This window comes from Talpa occidentalis, unplaced genomic scaffold, assembly GCF_014898055.3.
Source record: "Talpa occidentalis isolate TD23 unplaced genomic scaffold, MPIMG_talOcc4v2.1 talOcc4.15, whole genome shotgun sequence".
Lineage (NCBI taxonomy): Eukaryota > Metazoa > Chordata > Mammalia > Eulipotyphla > Talpidae > Talpa > Talpa occidentalis.
The window spans coordinates 32387496-32414042 of record NW_023601543.1 but is presented as its reverse complement, the minus strand read 5'-3'; the positions used below and the strand labels follow the sequence as shown (position 1 = coordinate 32414042).

Genomic DNA, 26547 nt, shown 5'->3' with positions numbered 1-26547 from the left:
GAAAGGCTAGTATAAATTTAAAAATAATTCTGGTCTCATTTATTGGAAAACAATATATTAAAAAGTTGGCTGAGGCTTACACTATGAGTTTGAATTTCATGTTGATTAATTTTCCATGCCAGGCATACCTTATTCCTAAAGAATTGAAGCTAGTGATAATGTGGTATTTATTTCAGAGGATTAATCATCTTATTTTTTGTTCTAGCACACACACTTTTCAAAGTACAAATTGAATTTTCCAGGATGTACTCTGCCACCTCAGGCCAGAGATGAGCGGTTTGGTTCAGATCTCATATGCACTGGTAGCCTAACAACTCTGGAAAGAGGAAAAGAGGTAATGCTTTATAATTCTCTGTATCATTGGGATTTAGCACAAAATAAGCATTCAATAGCCTAACTGAATGCTGGTGGTACATTTTCTTTGTATTCATAGGTGGAAAAGAATGAGATATCAGGGTAGGAGAGTCTGTAACTTATTTATTTCTTGCTTACAGTTACAGTTAGGAAATGCTACACCATAACTACATTGTTGGAAGACAATGGTTGGAACACATATGAGATAATCTTTTAGAGAGTACTAAAGGAAAAAAAAAAAAAGAAGAAGAAGAAGAAGAAAAATGAAACAGATGCCAAAGTGAAGTAAGAAGGAGCTAAGATTTAATGATCTGACTAGAAGCTGGAGAGCTCAGATTACTTGTTTCTTTTTAACAGCACAGCAAATAACTTGCTTTTATTTGGATTAAATAAACTGAAAAGGAGAGCTCATAACATTTCTTAAAATACAGGTAGCAATTATAATCTCCATATTAAATGACAAGGACACAGAAAGAGATTAACTGGGCATAAGGAAAAGAATCAAGTTACTGCCCTGAAGTTAAGGTCTCTAGCTTAAGAAAAAAGAAAAGGATGTCAGAGTTGGGGGGAAAATGATAGAGAGAACGGGCACTGAAGCTAGAGTTGAATGTAATCTTACCCATCGTTGGCTGAAATCCTGATGGAGACACCTGATCGTGCTCCTCCATAAATTGCTTCAGCTTTTTAGCATGGACTTTCCCCAAATAGTGAGAATGAGCAACAACTGGGGAGCTAAAAATCATGTTGCAGAGATCACAAAATTTGTTTCTGTCCCTTGCTTCATGCCTATGCACCTAAAATAAGCACAATCTTATTAGAAAGATTCAATAATTCCACGTACAGAATGAGAACATCAACATAGGCCACTCACCTGAAAATTCCTAACATGCATCTTCATTTTCTTAGCAGGCACTTCATTTTGTTCCCCATACATTTGAAAATAAAACCTAACATTTTGAACATGGTTTTCACTCTGAAAAAAGACATAATTATGACTTTATTTATTCAATAACAGAAGTATCCCAAATTTACTTCTTTAAATTTGAGGTCACACTTGTGTGATCTAATCTTTAATCTCACATAGAGGGATCTAGTGTACAAAGAAAGAATTGTACATGCTTTCAAATGTCTAAATCTTAGCTAAAATGAGAACTATGTTTTAATTTAAAGGGCACTAACTTTTTGGTTCTTGTTTCGACAGAGACTTCCAGTTGCTGCTCAATATCAAATCCCTTCTTCCTTAGTTACACAATATAGGGCAATGCACCCAGTTAAGACTGCATTTACAGTCCTACTTTAGGCAAGATGGAATCATGTGACAGGATTCTGGCCAACAAGTTACAATATAAAGTGTTGGGTGCAACTTCTGGGAAGCCTCCTTAAAAGTCTAGGAGTAGGCCCTTTGTCTATCCTCCTTCTCTCCTGTTTCTTGAATTAAGATGCAAAGGTCAGCATTCCATCCATCATCTAGGGCTAGGGGGCATCTTGAGGACAAAAGCTAATTCATCAAAAGACAGAAAATGCCTACAATCCTTATGATGTCATTCAGCTGTTGTTTCAACCCTGTACTACCTACTTCTCTAATTCTTTTAAGTGAGGAAATTAATCCTCCTAGGTAAAAGCATATTAGAGAAATCTTTGAACAAATGTATAACAAACTATATAAGAATAACCAAAATGTGGTGTAGGGAGAAGGGAAACTAATGTTCCTGAACACATACTATGAACTAATCACTTTCTCTATAGAATTTTAAATTGTGGAATATATGTGTCATACAGAAGGGTACAGGAAACAATATAGCTGGTCTATACCCACCATCTAGCTGTCAACATTTTGCTGTATTTCTTTCAGATCTCATTTTCAAAAGAGGTAAAATTTTTAAAATACAGTCCTATTCTTTTCATGCCCATTATCTCTTTCTCCTCACCCCTCCCAGGCAACCACTATCTTAAGTTGGCTTGCATCACTTCCTTTTATCCTTTACTATGTATGCATGTACCCATAAAATAGTATTATATACTATTGCCATTTTAAAAATTTACGAAAATGCACTAATTCCATTGTTATTCTTTTTAAGCATTTTTATAACTGTATTTCTAAAATTTGCCTATATTGATACATATAGTTGTACTTCATTTGTATTTGATGGTATATAATATTCCATTCCATATGGTATTCATCAAATCCCCTACTGAAGCAGTTATGTTCTGTTTCTTTAGCTATTATAAATAGCTTTAGCTATTCATTGAACACATGTAAATATATTTCCTAATACACATGTCTAAAAGTTTTTTTTTTTAAATAGATACCTAGAAATGACATTCTTGGTTTATGAGGTATAAGGACTTTCAAATTTAATAGGCATTACAAAATTTCTCTCCAAAGATGTTTTGAAGTTTACATTTCCAAATGCAGCATATATGAGTGTTTCTGTTTTCACATATTCTCTTGAACTATTAAGTGCTATCAGATTTTAATTTCTTCCAGCATGATGGTTTTGATAAGATCGCTCATTATCAATTTAATTGACATTTCCTGTACGATCACAAGTAAAGTTAACTATCTTTTCTCTGGCCCATTCATATTATTTTCCCATTTTTTATTGAGTAGTTTATTGTTCCAACTGATATATAGTCCTTAGTCTAGACACTATTCCTTTGTTAATTATATGGGTTATAAGTACTACACAAACTATGACTTGTCTTTTAACTTTATGATGATTTTGTATCATATAAATTTTCCTTACCAGGTATCATGATTTATTTTAAATCTATAGTAATGAGGAGAATTTATTATAGAGACAGGCAAATAGACCAACACAACAAAACAGAATAACAGCCTCAAAACAAACATACACATACATACATACATATGTCTGTGTACATCAGTAAGGCAAGAATGGACTGTCAAATAAATAGAGCTGAAACACTTGGCTATCTGTATTTAAAAAAAAAAAAAAGGCTGCTACCTTTATCAACATCTGAAAACCAATACTAGACACATTAAACATTTTAAGATAGAAGTAAAAATGCTAAGGTATTAGAAGAAAATAAAGGGAAAATATCTAGATGACAAATGTAGAGACTTCTGCAGTACTGTTATATTTTATATGTACAATAAATACTATATTGAGATAGTCTGACAGCATTAACCAAGCTATATACTGAAGGGGAAAAAATATCACCTTTTTAAATAGAATACTTGTATGGAAATGTTTTCAAATGTATGGGAATATATAATGTTGATTTGATGATTTAGCAAGCTTAAGCACTAGACTTACAGATGGCACTGAAATTTAAATTAAAAATATGCTATACCATTACATAATACAATGCTTTTTAGCCATTAAAATATTGTAGAAAAAGAAAAAGATGCAATGATAGGACAAATTATCCAGAATATGCTCTAACATGAAAAAGTAAATATAAAACAACATAGCACAGTATTATTCAGGGAATAGTATTCTCTTTTGTAAAAATGTGTAAATGTGTTTGTGTGTGTGACAGTTTGTGTATGTACAGAAAGCATGCTGGAATGATATAAGCAAAAGGGAGTTAAATGATGGTTACCTGCAAGTGATATGATTGATTTTTACTTTTCATATTTTGTGTATGTTTTACACTGAACAGTACTTCATAATCCCATAAACAGCTTTTATTTTAATTTAAATTCCAATGACTCCAACTACAATCATCACAGAGACAAACATGATTGTGTCTCTTTATTAACTTTAATCTTGAACTATGAGGTATGGGGATGTACAAGGCACACTCACATATTTGAGTCTCACAAGTACGGTAAGAGAGACTTAGCAGGCTTAAGAAAGAATCTCAGAGAAGTAAAGTGACTTTGCCCAGAGTTATATAACAGTGATGGAGTTAAGTCTAGAATCTATGTCTTTTCAACCCGTAGCCAACAGTTTGTCTATCTGTAATTATAGTGGTTGATTCCTGATCACCATGAGGACTGAAATATCAATAGTTGCCAAATAGTTTATAAGAATAGCAATAGGAGAAACAGGATGAGGTGTTTTAAAAAGCAGAGCTGGCATTTTATTTCTTCACAGTAAATCTGTCTAGTACTTCTGGTAAGCCCAATACCAGATATGAAAGACATCCAATGGCTCATAATCTGATGCAGAAGTGGGAGGTGATGCCAAATGAAAGGAAAAAACATCGGATATGAAATTAGAAGAAATCATTTTTAGGCTTAGTCATACCAATGACTAGCTACAGAGAATCACTATCCCTTTTGGGTCTGAATTTTCTAATCAATAAACCAAGGGAGGAAGAACATTAAACATCCCCTCCTCCAGCTTCAGAATTCTGCGAAAGGTTCTGTATCTAAAAGCATGTGCTAGCTGGTGCAAGATTTGTTCATTTTGTTATTACAGTCTTCTTTTGCTGTAAAAGAAGAATCTGGAGTTCTATAATATCTTGATTCACATTAATAGTTTCCTATTCAAGCATTACAATGCCTCCCTCATATTTGTTTACTACAAGGACAAGAAGAATATAGTGATTTGATGAATACAAGGGAGGCAGAATGGTGTGAAGTAAAGAAAACATGTTTTGGAGTAAAAAAGACTGAGTTTAAACCCAAATTCCCTAGATTTAAGAGGTAAAGTTACTGCACTGCTTTGAGCAAGTCTCCTCATCTATCAAAGAAAAATAACATCACTTACTTCACAGAATTCCTTTAAGAATCGAAGAAGATAACATGACATTTATTGCTTACAATTAGACCTACTTTATAGGCTATTCCCATTATTTTAACCTACCTCATAATGTGAAATTCTTTGTGATTCAAACTGCAGCACCACTCCGCATACATTACAAAAATTATCTGTAAAAAGTTCAGCCTTTTTCTGTTTATTCCAAGTTGTATCTATGAATAAAATACAGAAAAGTGAGACTGTAAATCACACTAGGGAATATAGATAAAAGAATCATTTTCATTCTTCATCTATATATTATTTCATATACCACCACCTCAAATCTGTTCCTGATTCAGTAAGTGGAATTCTGACCTTATAACCAATATAACTTCATCTATATTTCTTGTCAATGGCAAACTTTTTTGTGGGTATAATGAATGTGTTGACACTCTGACTATAGAGAATAAAAATTAAAACAGAAAAAAAATCTAAAATTATGAAAGATATTGGAGTGGTGACACACATGAAAATGTACTTAAAAAAGATATGTCTTTCTTTAAATGGCATGCTGTCCTAATCAATTCAAATATAATTAAATCTACTCTCAAAAAATTCAGGAGTAAATCTCCATTCTTAATTGGGGTTTCACATCAAACTCATATGCACAGTTTTTCTAAATCATGCATACTAAATTAAAATATCTGAGTGATCAAATCCAACCAAAAATGACTCTAATGATCAACCATGTTGGGAATCAATGCCCTACAGCGCAGACTCAGTCTTTATACATTATGGTTGTCCAATATCTATTTGGTGACAAAGTTGAATATAAAGGTGTTGTTATCTAGAATGGTATTAATCAAGTTAACTATGCTTACTCTAACAGAAAAGAAGGGAGGGAGCGATGGAGGAAAGAAAAGAGGGAGGGAGGGAGGGAGTAGAAAATATTCCTTGACACTACAAACCTATTTGTAGGGCTGAGGCCTAAGAATCTGTTTTTATTTTTTTTTAAAGATTTATTTTTATTTACTAATGCATACAAGAACTGGGGTGTAGGCCAGAGGTGCAGGGGTGTGTGTGTGTGAGAGGACTCACCAAAGAAAGTGCGGAGCAGAACAGGCAGATCTACTGAAATACACTGCTGAGGAGAGTAGTAGGCTAGACAGGAGAGGTCTGCTGTGCCATGTGGGTTAGCTCCCTGGCCTGGGATCAAACTCATGCCACAGTGGCTGGTGATGGCTTGATAGTTTAGAGACTTTAATCCCTGCACCACCAGGGAGGCCCAGAAAAAGGTCCATTAGTAATCTCTTAAACAACCAACCTAATGCTCCTAGTTCAACCTTCTGCTAAGATGGTTCTCAACCCAAATTGCACGCTAAAATCACCTAGGTTGTTTTTAAAACACATACAAAGCGGGAGGGGAACGGAGAGGAGCAAGAAAAGTGGGGAGAGAGTACAATGGACTGCGATGGTGGACTAATAGTGCTTTGGTGGTGGGTGAGCTATGGGTAAATACATCTGAAGGAGGGGGACCCTATACTTCCAAAATATCAACAACAAAATGTAAACAAATGTTACCTCAAAAAGCAACAACACAAACACACACACACACACACACACACAAAAGAACTAATTGAACAGAAAAAAAAAAAAAGCAACAACAACAAAACCAGACTCTACCACAAGCCAATTAACTCAAATCTCTAGGAGATTCTGGTCACATTTTATTTTTATTTTTTTTAAAGATTTCCAAGTGATTCTGTTGCACAGTAAAGGTTGAGAAGTAATGTTATCTTTTTAGTAGCCAAATTTTGTATCTGAAATCTGTTTTCCTAATGTAGGGGACCTCAAACTTCAGTGTGTACCAAATAGAATCAGTGGGAGACTGTCAAAAGAGATTACTGGGGGCCTCCCCGGTGGCCCAGCGGTTGAGCACTAGGTTGCAAAGCTGCCTGCAGCCTCTGCAGCGCCGGTTCGATCCCCGGCTGCTCCCCGGCCACCGGAGGAGGGTCCCACATGGCGCACAGACCTCTCCTGCCGCCCGCTGCTCCCCTCAGCAGTGTACTTCCATCCTTCTGCCTGCTCTGCTCCCCACTCTGGCTCTGGTGAATTCTCTCACCCTCCCGCGCTTCTGACTGTACCCAGTGATTGTATGTATAAATGAATGAATGAATGAATGAATAAATAAACAAAGAGATTACTGGATCCCATCCCTGAATTTCTGTTTCAGTAGTTCTGGGGTGAAATAAAGTCTAAGAACATATATTTTCTAAAAGTTCCTTGATGACACTGATGCTGTTGGTCCAAGGATCACACTTAGAGAACCACTATCCTAGAGCTTCCTCAAAGTCATGACAAGTATAATCCTTCTTCTAAAATGGCAATTCTTCAATATTTTAAGAAAGTCATGAGGTCTTCATTCCTTCCCTTCTTCTTGAGCCTTTTTGTAAATTAACCCCAGTTTCATCATACAGCATGATTTCGTCTTTTCTCTAGTTTGCCTGCATCCTTCCATTCATAAAGTGCAGTCTACACACAATCATCCTAATCAGGCCACAATAACAACAAACAAGTAAATGATATCTTCATCTCATTTTTTTAAATTGTGGCCCAAAAAATCCCATGAAATAAAATTTAGTCTTAACCATTTAAAAATCCATAGTTTGATAGCGTTAGACATACTTATTTTGAATATTTCTCTTCTATTAATATAGTCAGAATTTTACCATTTTGGGGTGGTTACATGACTCTGTTGACTTATGCTAACTTTTTATTTTATTTATATATATATATATTTTGCTTTGATGATTTTTTATTATTTTTTGCATCATTGTTTATTTTTAAACAATATTTGCTTCCCCTCCCCGCTTCACTCATGCTAACTTTTGACTAAAATACAAACTTCTTTTTCACATAAAGCTAGTTAAACGCTACCCTCCAGGACATAGTTATATAGATAGAAATGTTTCTGGGCCCCAAAAATAGACCCAATATACACACATATTTGTTCTGCTTAAATTTTACCTAGTTAGGTTCTACCAATCATTTTGTTCCTTCAAAATCTGTTTAACATCTTCAATCTGTTGACAGAATGCTTTGTGGAAGGTGGCTTTCTACTGAGAACGCTTATAGATGATGGAAAATTGCTCTTTAGAGGCTATTCTACATGGCTAAATACTGCTCAAGCTGCGTTTTCCTTAAATTAGACATGAATGTGATACTCTTCTACTTTCTAAAGGTGATACCCAAGCCTTGGAGAGGTCAAACAATTTTCTCAGAGTCACACAGCTAGTGTCAGAGCTAGGGTTTAGGTCTAAGTCCAACCAAGATTTCCTTGAGAGTTGGTTCTTAAAAAGTGGTGATGGACAGAAACTAGATTTTTGGTGTTGAGTATAATGTATAGATGTTGATATGTAAGTCTGTATAACTGAAATATATGGTATAAACCAATATTACTCCCCCCAAAGAGCCCAAGTTATGCTGAATGAGAGACTTCATTCTAGGATGGTATATATAAGAAATATGTCTGATTTGCAAGCAATACCAAATAAATGTTCCTTTAGACCCCTCTCTAAGCCCATCTCCACTATTTGAGATATGATTTCTAATTCCCAGAAAACCAATATTACTCCCCCCAAAGAGCCCAAGTTATGTTGAATGAGAGACTTCATTCTAGGATGGTATATATAAGAAATATGTCTGATTTGCAAGCAATACTAAATAAAATGTTCCTTTAGACCCCTCTCTAAGCCCATCTCCACTATTTGAGATATGATTTCTAATTCCCAGAAACAAATGACCTATATAGGCAATTGTGAAGTGGGAGAGGAAGCTGCTGATAGTACACACTTTTTCAGCCTGTCTCAGGGGGAAGGCCTAGTGAGTAGAAAAACCTCAGGGAGTAAATATTAAATTAGGGGCCAGGTGAGCAAATGACTTTGGCTGTGGCAGAAACTAATGTTTACTGAGCACTCACTACATACCAGAAACTAAAGTAAGTGTTCTGGAAAAGAACTGGGGATTGGGAGTTGCTTCTGGTAGGAATGGGGACTCCTATATTTTTTCTCTTTCTTTTTCTTCTTTACACTAGCTCCATGTTTCTTCTCTTCCTTATTAGAATACAAAAGAAATGTATTTTTATTGGTTGGCTGTTAAATATAGGTTAATAGTAATTCTTAATTCCAAAAGAAGTAAAAGTTATAAAAAAGCAGTAGAGAGAAACTGCATTACAGTCTTTATCCCTCTATTTACCTCTATTAACTAGCTGTATGACTAAGAACGTAACACTACCTTTCTGATTTCTATTTCTGAATTTTCTTTTGTACTTGACTATATATGGGTTGATGGTCACCAGTGGGAAAATATTTATTATAGACAGGAACACATATCAGAAGCAAAATTTTGATGGGGCATGTAAAAGTGGACATGAATATTTTAACTGCTTCGAAGTCTTAAGACTACCAGGAGACATAAAAGAGTTCATACAAATTTTAGAGCCTAAACATTCAGTCTCAATATTTCTTCTGTTTCACTATGTGCCTCTACTTGTCTATGTCCTAACCCTGGAGCTGGTTCTCTCCAAAATATTTCTTTGCAAAAACATACACAGCATTTCTATTGCCAACTATAATGTTTTAGTCATTAAAGCTACTGTCAAATTCTTCAGCAAATTAAAGTATTATCTTGTTTATAATTTAGGTATAAGTAGCTCAGTTTTCTTCCCCCACGATGAATACACCAAATTCATGGCAAATGCTCACCTACTTTTTAATCTGATTTAGTTAGAAGTTAGGAGGGCTAAGGTTAAAAAATATAAGTAGATTATCCATTTCGAATATCAAATGACAAAATACTGAATGCTACAAAGTGTGATTTCTTTGAACAGGGGAAGGTAAATACCACCTGGTTAGTCTTAGGAACGTCATTTTAAAAATTGAACACTTCCTCGACTTTTTTTATTCCCTAACACATTTGATTTTTGTATGCTATCAGAAATTTCCAAAAGAGATATGGATAGGGGAGCAAGATTTTCTACTCAGAAACAAAAGCCCAGCTTAGTGCAACTTGGTAGGAAGATCATTATTTTTATTATTTATTTATTTATTTATTTATTTATTTGGTCTATTTCATTTGATTTTTTTTTTTTGAGGTACACCTGGATTACAGCATGAGCTTAATGACACAATGACACAATCATGAGCTTAGTGAAACAATGGCAATGCTATCAGTATACCTTGAATATACTGTCTTTGAGACATAAAGGAGTTTCTGATGCTGATACCATTTCTGAATCTTAATAAAGAACAAAGATAATGAGGAATAAGGAAGCATTGTCAATATGAGAAGAGAACATGTCTGATAATGGAGTGAGGTCTCAAACTGATAAGGCATAGATAAAATAAAACCAATGTTTAATGCACAGTCCCATTTACACTCAAGGTAGTGGAGGGTAAAACTGCTTTGTGATGTTGTGTTCTATGGGCATAATACACTTCCTCAGATTGTCAATTGTTAATAACTTAGGGATGATCTTTAAATATCTGTTATTTTTCAGAAATTTGATATATCAAAAATTTCTTCAGAGTAGAAAAATCTGATCATGTACCCAACCATGACCTATATGCACAGTTTCAGTTTGGGATGATGAAAAAGTTCTGGAGTTTGGATAGTGGTAAAGATTGAGCAATAATGTAAATGTATTTAATGCCATTAAATTGCACACTTAAAAATGGATGAAATGACAACTTCTGTTATATATATTTTACCACAATAAAAAAAAAAAAAGAAAAAGGGCAAAAGCATCTTCTCCCTCAACCATGGCATACAGGGCAGTTGCCCTGCAAAGTCAACATGCTACTTACAGGAAACTGCTGGGCAAGTAACAAACCTTTCCTTTGCTACCATGACCTAATGACCCTCTCCTGAATAACACCCATGCAGGTTCTTTTAAATGAAGAATGATTCTGTGACAAATATGTGTGCTCCTGTATTTATGTGTGGCTTTAGTTTTTGGTTAGTGATTACATTAACCAACCAAGTTTCTATTAATGAAAGTGTTTAATGTTTACATTTCCTTCCAATATTTATATGACTTGAGAAAATAAAATACTCATAGTTTTTTGAAATGGGAGAGGAAACTGACCTACAGTACTGGGTAGCAGAAAAAAAGTATGACTTGAGTTGGTCAAATAGACTCAAATTCCATCCCTATCCACAACTATATAACTTTGAACAAACTAGCCTCTCTGAGCCAGTTTCTTTTCATCAAAATGTACAGAAATGCAATGTTTCTTCTAGGATGTGGTGAATGCTAAATAAAAAAAATTAACATGTTTAACACACATAGGCACGTTAGAGTATGCTTGTTAACTAATACAGAAAGTTTGATCTTACTTAATATTATATATAATCATTTAATTTCAATAAAAGTGATTTTAGAGATCATCTAGCTCACTCATGTCACTTTCAGTCAGATAATTCATTGTTGTGAAGGGCCACCTTATGCACTGCAGGGTATTAGCAGCTTTCCCTGTTTCTACTAACTACAAGTTAGTAGTATTTCCCAGTTGTGATAAATAAAAGTATCTCTAGACATAGCCATCTGTCTTTTGTGGGGCAAAACTGCCTTTAGTTTATAACTGATTTAGTCTAATGTCGTCACTTCAAAATGAGAAAACTAAGTCCCACAGAAGTTAAAGGAAATAAAGGATGGGAAAATTACAATGTAAAATATATGGTTCTAGATTTGCAGTTGCTTTCAATCATCAAAAAATTCCAATAGTTTAAGTAGACGGATGTTCTTCAATCAGTGGAATACAAATGAGTACTAACAATTTACATTCTATGGACGTGGGCATTACTAAAACCCACAATGTTGATATAAAATATGTACTTCAGCTTGCATCAGACTATCAGGCCTTGATGATATCAAAAAGTGCCAGAAACTCACACTTTGGAGATATTTGTGGGATTGGACCTACTCCAAGTAGCTTCATTGTTATGCTAAAGTAAGCATACTTTAGCAGTTATAAAATAAATCTTACTTGCATTTGTAACACGATAATTAGATTTGTACAAAATACTAAAATACCTCCTCAGGACAATTCATCATATGTATGGCAAGAACTAGCTATTATATGCTTTAATGATTTAACTATGTAGCTCATAGTACCACTGATCTTGATGCAAAAAAAAAATCTAGCATTATAAAGAACCATTTGCTTATCCTATATTAATAAAGTGATAAGAATGGAACAAATCTCAGAGGGGGTTGGGTGAAATATTGTAAACATCTCATTCTTAGCCATAGATTTAAACTCAGGCATTAAGAAATTTGAGAAATAAAAATTTTAATTCTGCAAGGAGTGTATGTACTATATTAGACCTGTAGAGATAACCTCCCTTAAACATTCTTAATTAAAAGGGATTTTAAAAAAGATAGCTGATTTGACCTGTGCTATCTTTTGATACACATAATTTCAGGAAAGAATGACCAGAGCTCAACGAGACTGGGAACTGACCTTGTTAACCTTGTCAAAGTGTTTCCCCTAAAGCATTTCCCTAAAGGTCACACTCCATTTAAAGAATTTTCAAAGATATTAATTGTGCTAGAAATACAGATCTGTACCTGTCAATATTCTGAACACATAGCTATAATGCTATGTAATATCCTTATTCGCTCAGTTTATAGAATTAGTATCTGACATATGAGTTTGGCAAGTTTTAGTTATTTTCACATAGATTACAGCAATCACATAAATAACTGAAGGCTTTCTCAGAGCATATTAACAATTACCAAATTCAATGGATTTTACAAAATAATTGGGAGTACTAATTATATGTTTAATAGTCCTTTGTCTTTATTTAAACTTAAGTCCTTGGGGCGGGGGAAAGGAGGGATTGGGGTCAAAATAAGGGGGTTGCAATTGTATGGGGAATATAAAAATAAAATTAAAAAAATAAACTTAAATCCTTGATCTTCATCATCATAAGTATTCTGTGGCAAGTTCAGAAGTCATACTTGTGATCAGAAGCTGAATTAAAGTCTGTTATCTACTAATTTACTTGATCCCATGACAGCTACGCTACTTCAGAAAGCAAAGCCATTAATTCCAAAAGGTTAGTAAATGTGAATGAATCTGCAAGATTGGTTTCAAGTGGAAAAGAGTAAGTCCCTATACTAACATTGTGATGTATGGGGCATGCTTAGAACATTTTCACATATTGATAAAGGGTCTGAAACCAACAAACGGTCATTAATCTCGCTTCTCTTCAGACATCCCCATCCTGGCAAATGCGGAGAACTAAAAATCCTAACAGTTTGCTAATTATTCTTTCTAGATACCAATATTAGATTTATAATTTAATGTGCTTTAGTGTGTTTACAGTATATAAGACATTACAGGCAGAGTACAGATTTATAATAAACATTGGAATAGTCCTGATAGTGTAGTAGTTTGAACAGTTATACTTAAAGCTGCATTTCTCTAATTATTTTGTTCATTTTTTTAATTTTACTATCAAGCACTACAATTGAGCTCTTTAACAAAGCCGTTGTATCTACTTTGTATAATCTCAACACTGAGCATAGTGTCGGCACACACATTTATAGATGTTCAATAAATAACTCCTGAATAAATGAAGGAAAGGCTATTAACTAGATCTTATGACCTGAAACTTAACCAATGACATAGAGAAAAAGGAAAGCTTCCATAGGTATCTGCTGTGCAAACTTTCCTATGAATTAAGTAAAAAGCCAGAATGTCAATTTAAAATAGAACCATTTACTAATTTCTTTTTCATAAAAGGAAGAGGTAAATCAACAAGAGGGTTTGTTTGTTTTGATTTTTACTATAATTGCACTGGTACATTAATACAGGTGAAAATTTTATTTTTGAGTCATACAACATTTTTGAAAAACTTAATTGAATGAAATATGAAGGGTCCTACAAATTCTCACGACTCATCTTAACAATGGTTCCTGGGTGAATATATGTCTTTTCATATGTCTGTTCACTTGGCATTTCTTTGGTTTGTTTATTGCTCAATCCCCCAGTTGTAACCTTAGGAAGCTTCTAATCTTCCCTGCTGGTCAATGCCTGATGTCCACTGATGTTTGCTCATTACCAACCCCCAAACAGATGAGATCCTCAGAACTGTTAGGCTATCATTGAAAATGGATCAGCAAATGCTTTATCAAACCACTTTTAAAGGTCCTATCCAGAGTGGACTTGTAATAACTGAAATATTGACAAATTTTTTTGCTAACTTTTAGAGCAACCTCCTAACTAGGGCTTAAAAAACAAACAAGAAGCAAAAGATATTGGTATACCACCAAGCAACATTTTTCTCTCTTTTCCTTTATCCACTATCCTAATTGGCAACCATTTGTGGCCTGTATAAATAGCTAAACAAAAATATTTTGAGAACTAATAGTGTTTTGGATGCTATCAATAGTTACCCTTTGTTAACTGAAAAACTGAGTGGTTTGGTTTGGACCGAATAGTAATGAAGGATGTATACCTAAAATCATATTTAATTTTTTCATATTCTAGGAAATTCTCTCAGGTTAACAATAAATATTTCATTACTCACTGAATGTCAGATGATAACTATCAGTCAAGGTTTCTTGTGACTTATGGAGTACTGTTCTAGTGCATAGCTATGGCAATGTCTTTGAAAGAATTATTAATGCAGAACTACAAAGTCATGATTCATGCTTTCAGATGTGAAATCAACCTCAAAGTTTGGTCAGTGCAATAACTCTTGACAAATCCAAATCCAGAAAGTTTAGGATATGGCGAGGCTCACAAAATCTAGTGGTTAAACTAGGAACAGAACCTAGGTTAACTACACCAGACTCTTATGCTAGGGCTATTTTTCATTTTACCACCTAGCAATAGGAAAGATAGGTTACTGCTGCTACTTTATAAATTTATAGCTCTTAAAACCATTGCTATTTACATATATTCAAAGATACTGTGACCAAATCAGTCACAGAATCAGGCCAAAAGCTATTTTTCCCAAGATACTGGCCCTAACCTTTACTATGAAAAAGCTACAAGAGCAAAACTGAACTGGAACATTGAGCACCTATGAAACTGTTCTCTCCTTACTAGTTATAGGCAGAAATTTTGGTAGAAAAACAAAAAAACAGATTTCATTTCATCCCAGAACAACTGTACAAATCCAGGCTGACAGAAGATGCTAAACAGTCTTTCACTGGTTGCCTTAAGAGCTAGTGAATAAATCACTGTTTTACAGTGTATTTCTAATTTCCATATTTAGTAAGTGGCATTTATGCAATGTACCTATGCACATATTGTAAGGGATATATATATATAAATTTATTTTATTTTATTTTACTGCTTTGCCATTCCTCCAAAGTGAAAGGTGTGAAAAGCTATGGAAAAGCACACAGAATAGCTGTAGAAAAAATTATTTGTATGGGGTAATTTTAATGGGATTCCTAAGAAAAAGGAAGTTAAATTATTCTACTCTATTTTGGCGTCCACGATCTTTCACTCTGGAAGCAAATTAGCAACATAAGGTAACACAGCAAAAACTGGAAAACAACTTCAAAATTTATGATGGCAAAATGCTTTACTGAGATCTTCTATAGTGGAATCCATCTCAACCATTTAAGAAGCATTTCCAAAACTGCTTTCAAACACATTTCAATGGCAAATTTTACAGTCTATTAGTAGGTTGTTGACAAGTACATAGTACTTCGTGTGAACTAAATACCACTTATTCTGAAATAGTAAAGAAATATATTTGTCAGGAGTCATGTGTTGGTAGGTATAACACTTACTAAAAACCAAAAACCACCCTAAAGATGGGTCCCTATACCTTGTTTTACAAGGTCATATCCTCGCATAGCCAAAGAAAAACTCTCCGAAGTGATTCCTGAAATCTGTGCTTCTGCCACACTCTGCTTCTCTTGGTTCCTCAGTACAGAGCCTCCACAAGACCCTAGGATCCTAAATGCAACAGATCCTAAAATCCAACAGACCCTAACGTTCATATATATGTATATATATATGCTCTCACCTTCGCAAATTCCTAAACTCATCTCTCCTTAAATATCCGCTGCAAATTTCTATGCTGCAGGACGCTGAATTTTACCAAAGGGGGGGGGGCTGCCTCCTCCTTTCTTTGGCCCTTTTGGCTTTGATCTCTGCTCCCTTTCTCATCAATCCCCTTTCCCTGAACCTCTCCTACTCTACCTCCTCTTTTACCAAATCACACTTCGGATCCTTAGCATTCTAAGGCGCCCTGGCTGGGAGAGAAATTATGTATTCCTTTTCCCTTCAAACTCCTGCCTGGTGGGGACCTGCGGCTCCTTTTCCTGCACCCCCCCCCATCCTATTCGGGGGAGGGGAGTAGGGAAGGCCCTCTCTGCCTCGGTCCGTCTGGCACACTCGGGGCTAATACGGCGGGGCGGGGCGGGGTGAGCATGGCCTTTACTGCGCCACAGCAGGTGGGGGTGGGGCGGTGGCGAACCGCGCCCAGCCCGATCTCGGCCGGGCTGAAGAGAGGCAGCGAAGGAGACAGGGCCGCCCCCACACCCCGGGACGGGAACTCACCTTCTCTGAGGCAAGGGCGGGTGTCTACTTTAAAACTACTGCCCCCCCTCCCCGCCGCCGCCATAGTGGAGTCGCTACAGCCGCCGCCGCCGTCGCCACAGCCACCGGCAGGCGGGCAGGCAGGGCTGGAGGTGGCGGGGGAGGCAGGCACAATCACTGCCGCCGCCGCCGCCGCCGCCGCGCAGGCGGTGTAGGAGGAGGAGGAGGCGGCAGAGACGGTAGCTTCCTGAGGGGAAGACTCCGCCGCCAGCGGGGTGACTGTGCTCGGCGCCGCCGCCATCGCAGCGAGGCGCGGACAATTGCACTTGCGCCTCGCTCCCGTTAAGCGCCTCTGGCCCCGCCCCGCCGGCTCCGCCCTCCGCCCCTCCGCCCCTCCACCCCTCTCCTCCGCGCTCGGCCTCAGCCTCGCTCGGGCTCCTGCTCTCCACCAATCGGAAGGCTTCGGATCCGCGGGCCGCCCCGCCCCTCGCCCCCCTGCTGGGCGCCAGACGCCTCCCAGTGGCTGGGTGGAGATGATGGCCAAGGGCAAAGGGCAAAAAGCGCGGGAGGTAAAAGCACGTGGGCCTCGGTGAGGCCTCTTCCCTTGGAGGAGCAGATCTAGAACCAATTTAAGGGAGAGAGAAGTTTGAAAACGAATAGATTCCTCTTCCAAACTAAACAGCAAGTACATCTCTCAAACTCAACATTTTTTTTAAAGATTTATTTATTCATACATACAAGAACCAGGGAACAGGCCAGATGCGCGAAAGGGTGAGAGGATTCACCAGAGACAGAGCAGGGAGCAGAACAGGCAGACGGACTGAAAGCACTGGTGAGGGGGGCAGCGCGGGCGAGACAGGAGAGGTCTGCTGCGCCATGTGGGACCCTTGCCGGCTGGCGGGGATCGAAACCGCGCTGCGGAGGCTACAGACAGCTTCACAGTGCAGTGCTCAACCACCTGCGCTACCGTGGGGCGTGGGGGTGCTCAAACTCAACATCTTTCAAATACATCATCTGTGGTTCTTAAGTCCTCAGTACAGAGAATAGATCAGCATAATCCTGGGTGATCAGTTTCATCGTGGGCCCATAAATGAGTGCTTATCTAGTGATTTACCCTTCTGAATCACAATAAAACCCCATGAGTCCAGTCCTCAACCAATGAACTAGACTATTACTAACAATTTAAATCTTACCACCTTTCCCCCAACTTTCTTCCCAAAGAAATACCAGTGCTTGATTTAAATGTGTTACTCCCGGGCCTCCCCGGTGGCGCAGCGGTTGAACACTGGGTTGCGAACCTGCCCGCGGCCTCTGCAGCGCTGGTTCCATCCCCGGCTGCTCCCCGGCCACCAGAGGAGGGTCCCCCATGGCGCGCAGACCTCTCCTGCCGCCCGCTGCTCCCCTCAGCAGTGTACTTCGGTCCTTCTACCTGACTCTGCTCCCTGTTCTGGCTCTGGTGAATTCTCTCACCCTCCCGCGCTTCTGACTGTACCCAGTGCATGTATAAACAAACAAACAAATAAAAAAATAATTAAAACATGCCTCTATAAAATAAAATAAAATAAAATAAATTTAAAAAATGTACTCCCTTGCTCATTTTACATATATCATCATAAGTGTGCCTAACTGAATTTTAGTTTTGATTCTTTATAAATTTCACAAGAATCCCTATTTTTTTTCTAGGTAGCCTTTTGGGAGTTGTTTCTTTCACTAAACATCTTATTTCTAAGATTCACCAGTGTAGCTACAGTTTATTCCTTGTCAGTGCTGTACAACACCCCTTCCGTTCTCCAGTTGATAGGTGTTTCTCGGTGCATCTGTGCAAATTTCTCTTGGGCATGCTCTCCTTTCTCATCTTTCCATGTTGCTGCTACTTATCACTCGCTCCCCATTGCTGGTTGGATGAAATCAAAGGATACAGCTATACGCTATTATTAGTCTCTAGGCTCACTCCTTGGTCTCATCCACTTCCACTGCCCCCACCGCTCCACTCTGCTTTTAATTTATGATTCAGTCGTATTATTCTTACAGATTCCTGTGAAGACGACATTATTTCATGAGGCATTGCTATTGTATATGTTGCTCCCTCTCTCTAAATGCCCCTTTCCTTACATCAGGCACCTACCTAATGAATCCTTACAGATCCTTTTAATCCCAGTTAATATACTGTGTTGTCATTTCTGGCAGGAATCCACTTCTGTCCCTGCTTGGATTTACTTCCACCCTCCTCTGGGCTAAAGTTCTGTCTCGTGCATATTTGTATTGTGTTTATCTCTTTTCTCAATAGCTTTGGGTCATTTTGAGACAAAGGACAGTTTGTTTTATTTTTGACTCCTCCAGCTCCAGCACAGTAAAGTCCTAGAGCAAAGGTCACAAGCAAGTGGTCCCTAGGCCTAGATCTGGTCCACAGATAATATTTTATTTTAACTACACAATTGTTTATTTACTACTTTGTCAACATTTGCAAAAGGCATTTCATACGGAAAGAAAAAAAGTCCCTTAAAGACACTTGAGATTTGACAGTATTTGGCTGTGCAATTCTTACTGGCAATGACTGGCTAAAGCTGAATGGTAAATTCAGACACCTGGGGTGCTGGGCTCTTAAGAAATAAATCTTTATGTTGTTTTCGAAGTTCAGCAATTTACTCAAGATTATCCCAGTCGTTGGGTGATTTCTCTAAACTTCTGTCCTTCTGCAAGTTAGTGTAACCTTAACACATCAAAGAAATTACTGCAAGATCATACACAAGAATTATCCCACTGGAATAGTCAGTAAGTGAAGATAAGCATTAAAAGGGTGTGTGCAATGCTAATAAAAATAATTAAAAATAAAGGGTGGTGTAATTTATTTCTTCCAGTAAAAACAAAGGCATTTTTTTTCTCAAAATGAGAGTCATAGCCCACTTATGTGAGGACTAGTCAATGAAAATCCTATGCATCACTTGGCATTGTCAACAAAAAAGAAACTACACTAAGCATTTCAAATGGGAAATATTTAATATAGAGAATCAGGTATTTTTAAAAAGTCATAAAGCAGAAAATGCAATCCTTTTGTAAAAGGTGCTTAAGGGGCCTCCCTGGGGTGCAAGGGTTAAGCACTGCACTATGAAGCAATCCACAGCCTCTGCGGCACGAGTTCGATCCCCGGGCTGGCCAGGGAGCTACCCACATGGTGCAGCAGACCTCTCCTGACTCACCCGCTGCTCCCCTCAGCAGTATACTTTGGTCAATCTGCCCGTTCTGTTCCCCACTCTGTCTCTGGTGAATCCTCTCACCACCCCCCACACCTCTGGCCTGTACCCCAGCTCTTGTATGCATAAATAAATCTTTTTAAAAAGGTGCTTAAAACTCACTTTTTAGCCAAAGATATACTTAATAATTTTGAAAATAAAGGAAATATGTTTACACATCGTTTTTCTGATTGAATTTACAACTCCATTTATCTTATATTTTAAATATTTGCATCAGCTTTTTTTCCTGAAGACAGAATTAATATATGTGGATAAAAACCAGCAAGCAATGGAGAAATATATCTGTATAAAGAAGTTTCATTCTATTGCCTCTTATCCTGTATCATGGTATATTTATAATATATCATAGTAAAGTCCTAGAGTAAAGGTCACAAGCAAGTGGTCCCTAGGCCTAGATCTGGTCCACAGATAATATTTTATTTTAACTACACACTACTTTGTCAACATTTGCAAAAGGCATTTCATACGGAAAGAAAAAAAGTCCCTTATATTTATAATGTTCATATATATCTTGCTAAATAATATAGTGTAAAATGCTATATTCTTAGTATGTCTCTAGTTCCTGAAAACTCCTAATCTCTTGCTCACATGTGCACACACACACAGCTTTTCTCTTAACTGAGAGAGGAGCTAAAGGATTTTTTTTGTAATGTGCTTTAGTGTCTGAGTGCTTTGTCGGCTTATCCTGTACCGTATAAAATCCCAGAAAATTCCCCCTGGTGGTATTCCTCAGTTGTGCCACTTCAACTCTCTGCTATCTGCTACCTGATGTCCAAGCTGCAATTTTTGGGTTTCTTCACCAGATAGCACTAACCTATGACTAAAACTATTGATTGCAATCTATTTTGAATATAAATTGTGAAAAAGTGTGGAAAAATAAACCATGACCAACAGCCACATTCAGCAATAACCTCCCCCCCCACATTATTAATAAGAATGCAAGTAATATAATTTTGCATTTACCTTATCACATGGTGGTGATAGGGTCAGTGGATAAGGCTGGCCACCAGAGCAAAGAGAACACAGTGTGCAGGGATTTAGGGACTCTCTAACAGTGGCTTGGGTACACACTGAACTGGTGGCTGCCACATTATCAACCACTTACAACCAGAGCTGACCAGTTGTGCTTCAGTTATCCAAGGAACTCCCCTGACCAACATTTCCTAATAAAGGTTCTATACAGCTCTATTCATATAACAGCCCCAGAGGCAAGGGACTAGACCAGACATATTGCATTAAATTTCCTCAGTCTTCAACAACTAATCTTTATCCTGCTACTGGTTGCCTGGAAGGAATACAAGTAATGACATAGTCAGCTAACACACATCAAGACTTTATTAAGTGCAAGGCACAATACTCCTTAAGTAACATGCATTCTTTCTTATACTCTTCACTATACTTTCACGTGGTGTGTACTTCTATTTCTGTTTCACAAATGAGGAAATTAAGTGTTCAGGGAAAACACATAATTCTGGTCAATTATCATGCAATCAGCAAGAAGTTGATTTTTTTTTTTACTAAATATTCTTTACTAAATAGTTTTGTAAGATTGTAAATATTTCTGCATATTGGATCTCTCTCTGAGCTTGCCTTTTTGTTCCTTCACCTTTATGATCCCTTTTCTAGTCGTAAGTGGAACATTTCTCATTTATAGGTCTAGGGATCCAATACCCAAAATGTAACATCACCTTTAACTTAATGAAATTTCCCTATTCTCCTCTTCCTTTTCTAACTTGGCACAAATTATGTTGATTGATGCCTGCATTAGGGAAAATAATAGAATGAAGCTAACAGAAAATTGAGAGCCTGGCCCTATCCTAAATGTTTATTCTGTATCCACAAGAAAGCTTTCTACTACATGAATAGAAAACATCAGAAAATGGCATTGGAAGAGTGGGAATCACCAATTTTGCACAGGAACCTTGGGAAATATACTCAGCCTGAAGTTGGCTAAAATTGAACAAATAAGAGGAGTCTGGTGCTTTAGAAAATGTGAAAGCTGCTAGTGAACTCTATTCTCTATCAACAAATCTTGCTGTGAATATGACTGGCTGATCAAGATGACGCTGAGCAATCCTTTAGAAATTAGATGAACTAACAAGTGAAGCAGCATATGAGAAACACATAAAACCTATTGAGGATTGAAAATGGAACCTGCAAATTAACTAATATGAAACAAAGAAAAAGAAGGCATAGTCTTTGTTTTCAAAGAGTATATAATCTGGTGGAGAAGGCAGACAGATAATCAGGCTTACAATACAGGTAAACTGTTAGGAGGATATTCCAGGATGAAAGAAGAAATCCCAAGCAGGTAATTAACTTAATATAGGGATTTAGTGAAGCTGCACCCCAAAAATGACTTTTAAACTGGACGCTTAAAGATATAAATGAGTGGATTGGCTTGACTGTATTCTAGACATATTTCAGAATTCAAAAGAGATGAGCATGTGTGACATCAGGGACACAAGGGAAAATGTGCATTCAACAGTCAGTGAATGACTAGATTTGGTTGAAATTGAGGGAGCATATAGAGAAGAAGCTAAAGCATAAAGGAGTCAAATCATGAGAGTGCTTGGTGGTGTGCCAAGGGGTCTGAATCTTAGTTTTTGGTCAGTGGGAGATACTGAAGAGTTTAAAGCCAGGGAGTGATCGAATCAGGTTTGATTTTGAGAGCTATCACTTTGGCAACACTACTGAGGGCAATTTAAGTAGGAGAGAGGAGAGATCAGTTAAAAAAAATTAGCAGTAATCCAGTCTTGCTGATGTAACAACAGCTAGAGTAAGTACTGACAATGGGAATAGGAGGAGGGGACAAATCCAAGTGTAGGAGGTAGGACTTGGCAGTCCTGTATATGAAGGGAATGATAAGAAATAATAAAAAGAAGACTCAAATATTTAACTTGGACAATGTGGCTAGTACTGTTGTTTAAGATGTAAAATAGAAAGATAAAAAAGAGAAACAGATTAGGGAGGAGGAGAAAGGGAGAAGGGAAAGACTTTCATTTTGTAGACATAATTTGATATACTTGCAGTGTCTTAGAAACAACTGAGTGTGTGATTCTACATCTTAGTGTCAAGATCAGGAGATTCAGATTAACGAATCATCAACCTATAGATGGTTATTAAAGGTTAGGGTCTGGATGAGCTCATGTAACACGTATGTATAAAGTAAACTGAGAATGAACCAGAAATAAAGGCCAGCACAGGAAAGGCTAATTATATGAGGGACAGTTAGAGAAAGAAACGTCAGCAAAGGACATTAGGAACACTAGCCACATTGGAAGAGAATCATGAAACAGTGATGTCACAGAATCAAGAGTAGGATTCTTCAATTGATGCAGAGTTTAAATAATATAAATACTGAGACAAACCTATTGGAGTTAGCAGTGGCTCTTGGTAAGAGCCATTTTACAGGAGGGGTGGTGGGGGCTATAGTATACAATAGATTAAAGAAGAAATGGGAAGTGAAAAGTGCAAATGAAGTAAAAAAGACAATTCTTTTAAAAGCTATTTCACTGCAAAAACAATGATCAAAGCGTCTCCATCTTGTTTATTGATTGTAATGAAAAAAAAAATCAGTGAATACTGAAATATCAAAGATCCAAGGAGGAGAAGTACAACTTAAGGAGTAAGGTCCTGAAGTCTTAGAAGGGAAGGGGGTTTCCAAAATACATGGGGGGCTTTTGTTTTGAAAGAGGTCTCTCATTTCACTAACTTCGTGGAAAGATTATAAGATGACTGCAGATATAGACATGGTTTGAAAGTGGGGTGAGGAACTTTAGGGAACCCATGTTCTAGTCTGTTTCGTCTTTCAAGTAGAAGATGAGGTCATTTAATAAAAGCAGAGGACTCAAGGACAGTAGTGGATGTCTGAAATAACTACTAGTTAAGGGAGAGAGAGCCAGTGAAGTACACAGAGAATCATTTTTGGATCACACTGAAGCTGTAGAACTGAAATCTGTAGTGGCACATGTATTTAGAAACATGCTGTTTTCCTTGTTATGATTAGCACTCTCAAGTAAAATAGGGAAAATAGAGGCAGCTAAATAAATTTGATTTTGAATACTGTCAAGCAGGAGGAAAGCATGGTGAAGGATACAGGATTGGCAAGAAATTGGTTAAAATTATGAATTAGCAAGACAAAGAGGGAAGTGAAGATGGGATATTCTTAATACAGAATATGGAGGGTCAAATACAGAGAATTTAGGGTCAAATCTATGAGATCATATACTAATTTTAATGGAGATAATGAGGAGAGGTGAAAAGGTTGGAAGAGGTGATTTGGAAGTAGGAAAAAAGTTAAGCTGTCATAAATATGAAAGTAATGAATGATGACTGTGTCCAGGATGTGAGCATAAGAGGATATTTCTGATATGGAGGACAAGTAAAAGCAATTGGGATTCAATAAATCAAAAATTTGTCGGGCCTCTCTGGTGACGCAAGGGGTTAAGTCTCAGCACTATGATGCTCTTGGCAGCCACTGCAGCACTAGTTCGATTCCCAGCTGGGAAGCTAAGCCACATGGCACAGCAGACCTCCCCTGCCTCCCCTGCTGCTCCCCTTAGCACTGTATTTCAGTCAGTCTGCCTGATCTGCTCCCCACTCTGTCTCTGGTGAATCCTCTCACACCCCACACCTTTGGCCTACACCCCAGCTCTTGTATGCATAAATAAATAAAATAAATCTTTAAAAAAAGAAAAATGTGTGACATTAAGGAGTTACTTGAATTGTGTCAATGGATAGTGAAGGCATTGAAGATGACAAAGATGGGATAGACAGGACATGAAAATAAAGGTAATGGCCAGAGGGTTGGCAGGTAGTTGGTAAAATATCCAGGATAGATGATTGTAATCAAAGTCATGACAGTTAGTTTTATGTTAAGGGCATAAGAATAATGATTTGGAAGTAACAACTGAGTTTTCAAGAAAATGTGAGTCATCTTTAGGACGGTGGTATGTGGCCTTGAATAAACTATCAATTTTTTCATAAAAGCTGCAAGAAAAGGAAAAGTCCTCAAATGAGAACAAAGTGTCAGTTGCAAACATTCTGCAAAGAGGTAGCGATTACAGTGGAGTTTTCACCCAATGCACAGGATTCAGAGGAAGGAAAATTTTCTGGGTATAAAAGCACAAGGGACTAGAAGAGTTGATATTATGAGCAGAGGTAACAGATACGGGGTACGATGGGGATCATCTACCAGTCCTGCAATTCCACTTCCAGGTGCCTATCCAAAGAATACAAAAACACTAATTCAGAGGGATGCATGTACTCCTGTGTTCACTGCAGCATTAAGTAATAGCCAAGATACGGAAGTAGTGTAAGTGACCCAGGGCAGAGAGAAGTGGATCAGAAAAATAATTTCAAGGTTTTAGTTAGAGCTCAGAGACAAGTGTGTCTCATATAGTATAGTATAGAAAAGTAGACAGAGGGAAGCTTTATTCTAATTGTCATTTGGCGAAATCTTTAGCAGTCTCAGAAGAATTCCTCTCCTAGAGTAACAGACTGAATTAATTGATCCCACAGCCCTCAGTTCTAGGGGGAAAACAAAAGCAGCCGTCTAGAAATAAGGAGATGTTGGCTACACCTCTGAAAAAATCCTTTTCCAGGAGACCTGAGTAGGGATTGCTGGATCATTTGGTAGATCTATTTTTAATATTTTGAGAACCCTTCACACTGTTTTCCCTAGGGGTCGGACCTGTCTACATTCCCAACAGTGCACAAGCGCTCCTTTTTCTCCACACCTTTGCAAATACCATCTGTGACAACATGGATAGAACTTGGAATTATGCAAGTGAAAAAAGTCAGAAGGAGAAAGACAAATAACATGACTTCACTCATACGCGGAATATGCAAAACAAAGGAACAGACCAAACCAAACCAAAGCAAACCTTTGAAATCTGACTGCCTAACTGAGGCCAACAGAAGAAGGGAGGATGGAATGTGGAGAACAAAAAAGAGGGAGCCCAGCGGACTGTGGTGGGGATTAATGGCTTTGGTGGTAGGTATGGTGTGATCACATACATTTGTAGAGGTGTGAACCTTTATCCCTACAACATACACGGTGCTGAAAATCGTTACCTCAATAAACATAATAATAATAATAATAATAATAATAATAATAATAAAACATAAGGTTTTGTGTTAAGACATCTGTCTTCAGCACTAAATTCCAGAAAGAGAAGGCCTGTTAATAAATTGATTAGCTAAGCCATTAATTAATGAGACATAGAACAAATAATTTTTGATGAGGAGAAGAAAGGGAAAAAGATTTAAAAAACTGGAGAAAGGTAGGCAGACACAAGAGAGTCTCCTTCAAAAATTAAGGGACAAAAGAAGGACATTGAATAATCAGAGAGATGAAGTCTAAGGAGTTACTAAAGGGAGTTCTTGGGAGCTGATAAAGAAAGTACTGGTGGGTGGTAAAAATAAGCTTAACTTTACCTTTCAGTATAATGAATAAAATTTGAAAAGTGCTTTGCTATTTATAAAGTGCTTTATGTCAAGTACTTCCTACAAAGACTGCCTCTAGTAGGCACTTAGTAAATGTTAGCTTTCTTTCTTTCCTTTTTATCTTTCCATTCTAGAAAATACTTTGAGATAGATATTATAAGGTAAGTGGCGGTGTGTCGGTTTTAACAGCAGGTTTTGTCTTATAGAAAGATAATGGACTTTAGAGCAGCCAGCCAGACCTTGAATCCGGTCTCAAGCACTCATCAA

The 26547-nt window shown here is 37.4% G+C and overlaps 1 protein-coding gene across 1 annotated transcript in view; it reads right to left on the bottom strand.

The window, feature by feature from the left end:
• ZMAT1 (zinc finger matrin-type 1) overlaps positions 1–16880 on the bottom strand; it is a 31240-nt gene extending 14360 nt beyond the window's left edge. The window contains exons 1-4 of the mRNA XM_054695638.1: positions 16601–16880; positions 5136–5242; positions 1226–1327; positions 974–1148 (exon numbers count right to left, since the gene is read on the bottom strand). Of these exons, the coding sequence (XP_054551613.1) occupies positions 974–1148; positions 1226–1327; positions 5136–5242; positions 16601–16880 (664 nt within the window). The remainder of the gene's footprint in view (positions 1–973; positions 1149–1225; positions 1328–5135; positions 5243–16600) is intronic.
• Between the last annotated feature and the right edge of the window lie 9667 nt (positions 16881–26547).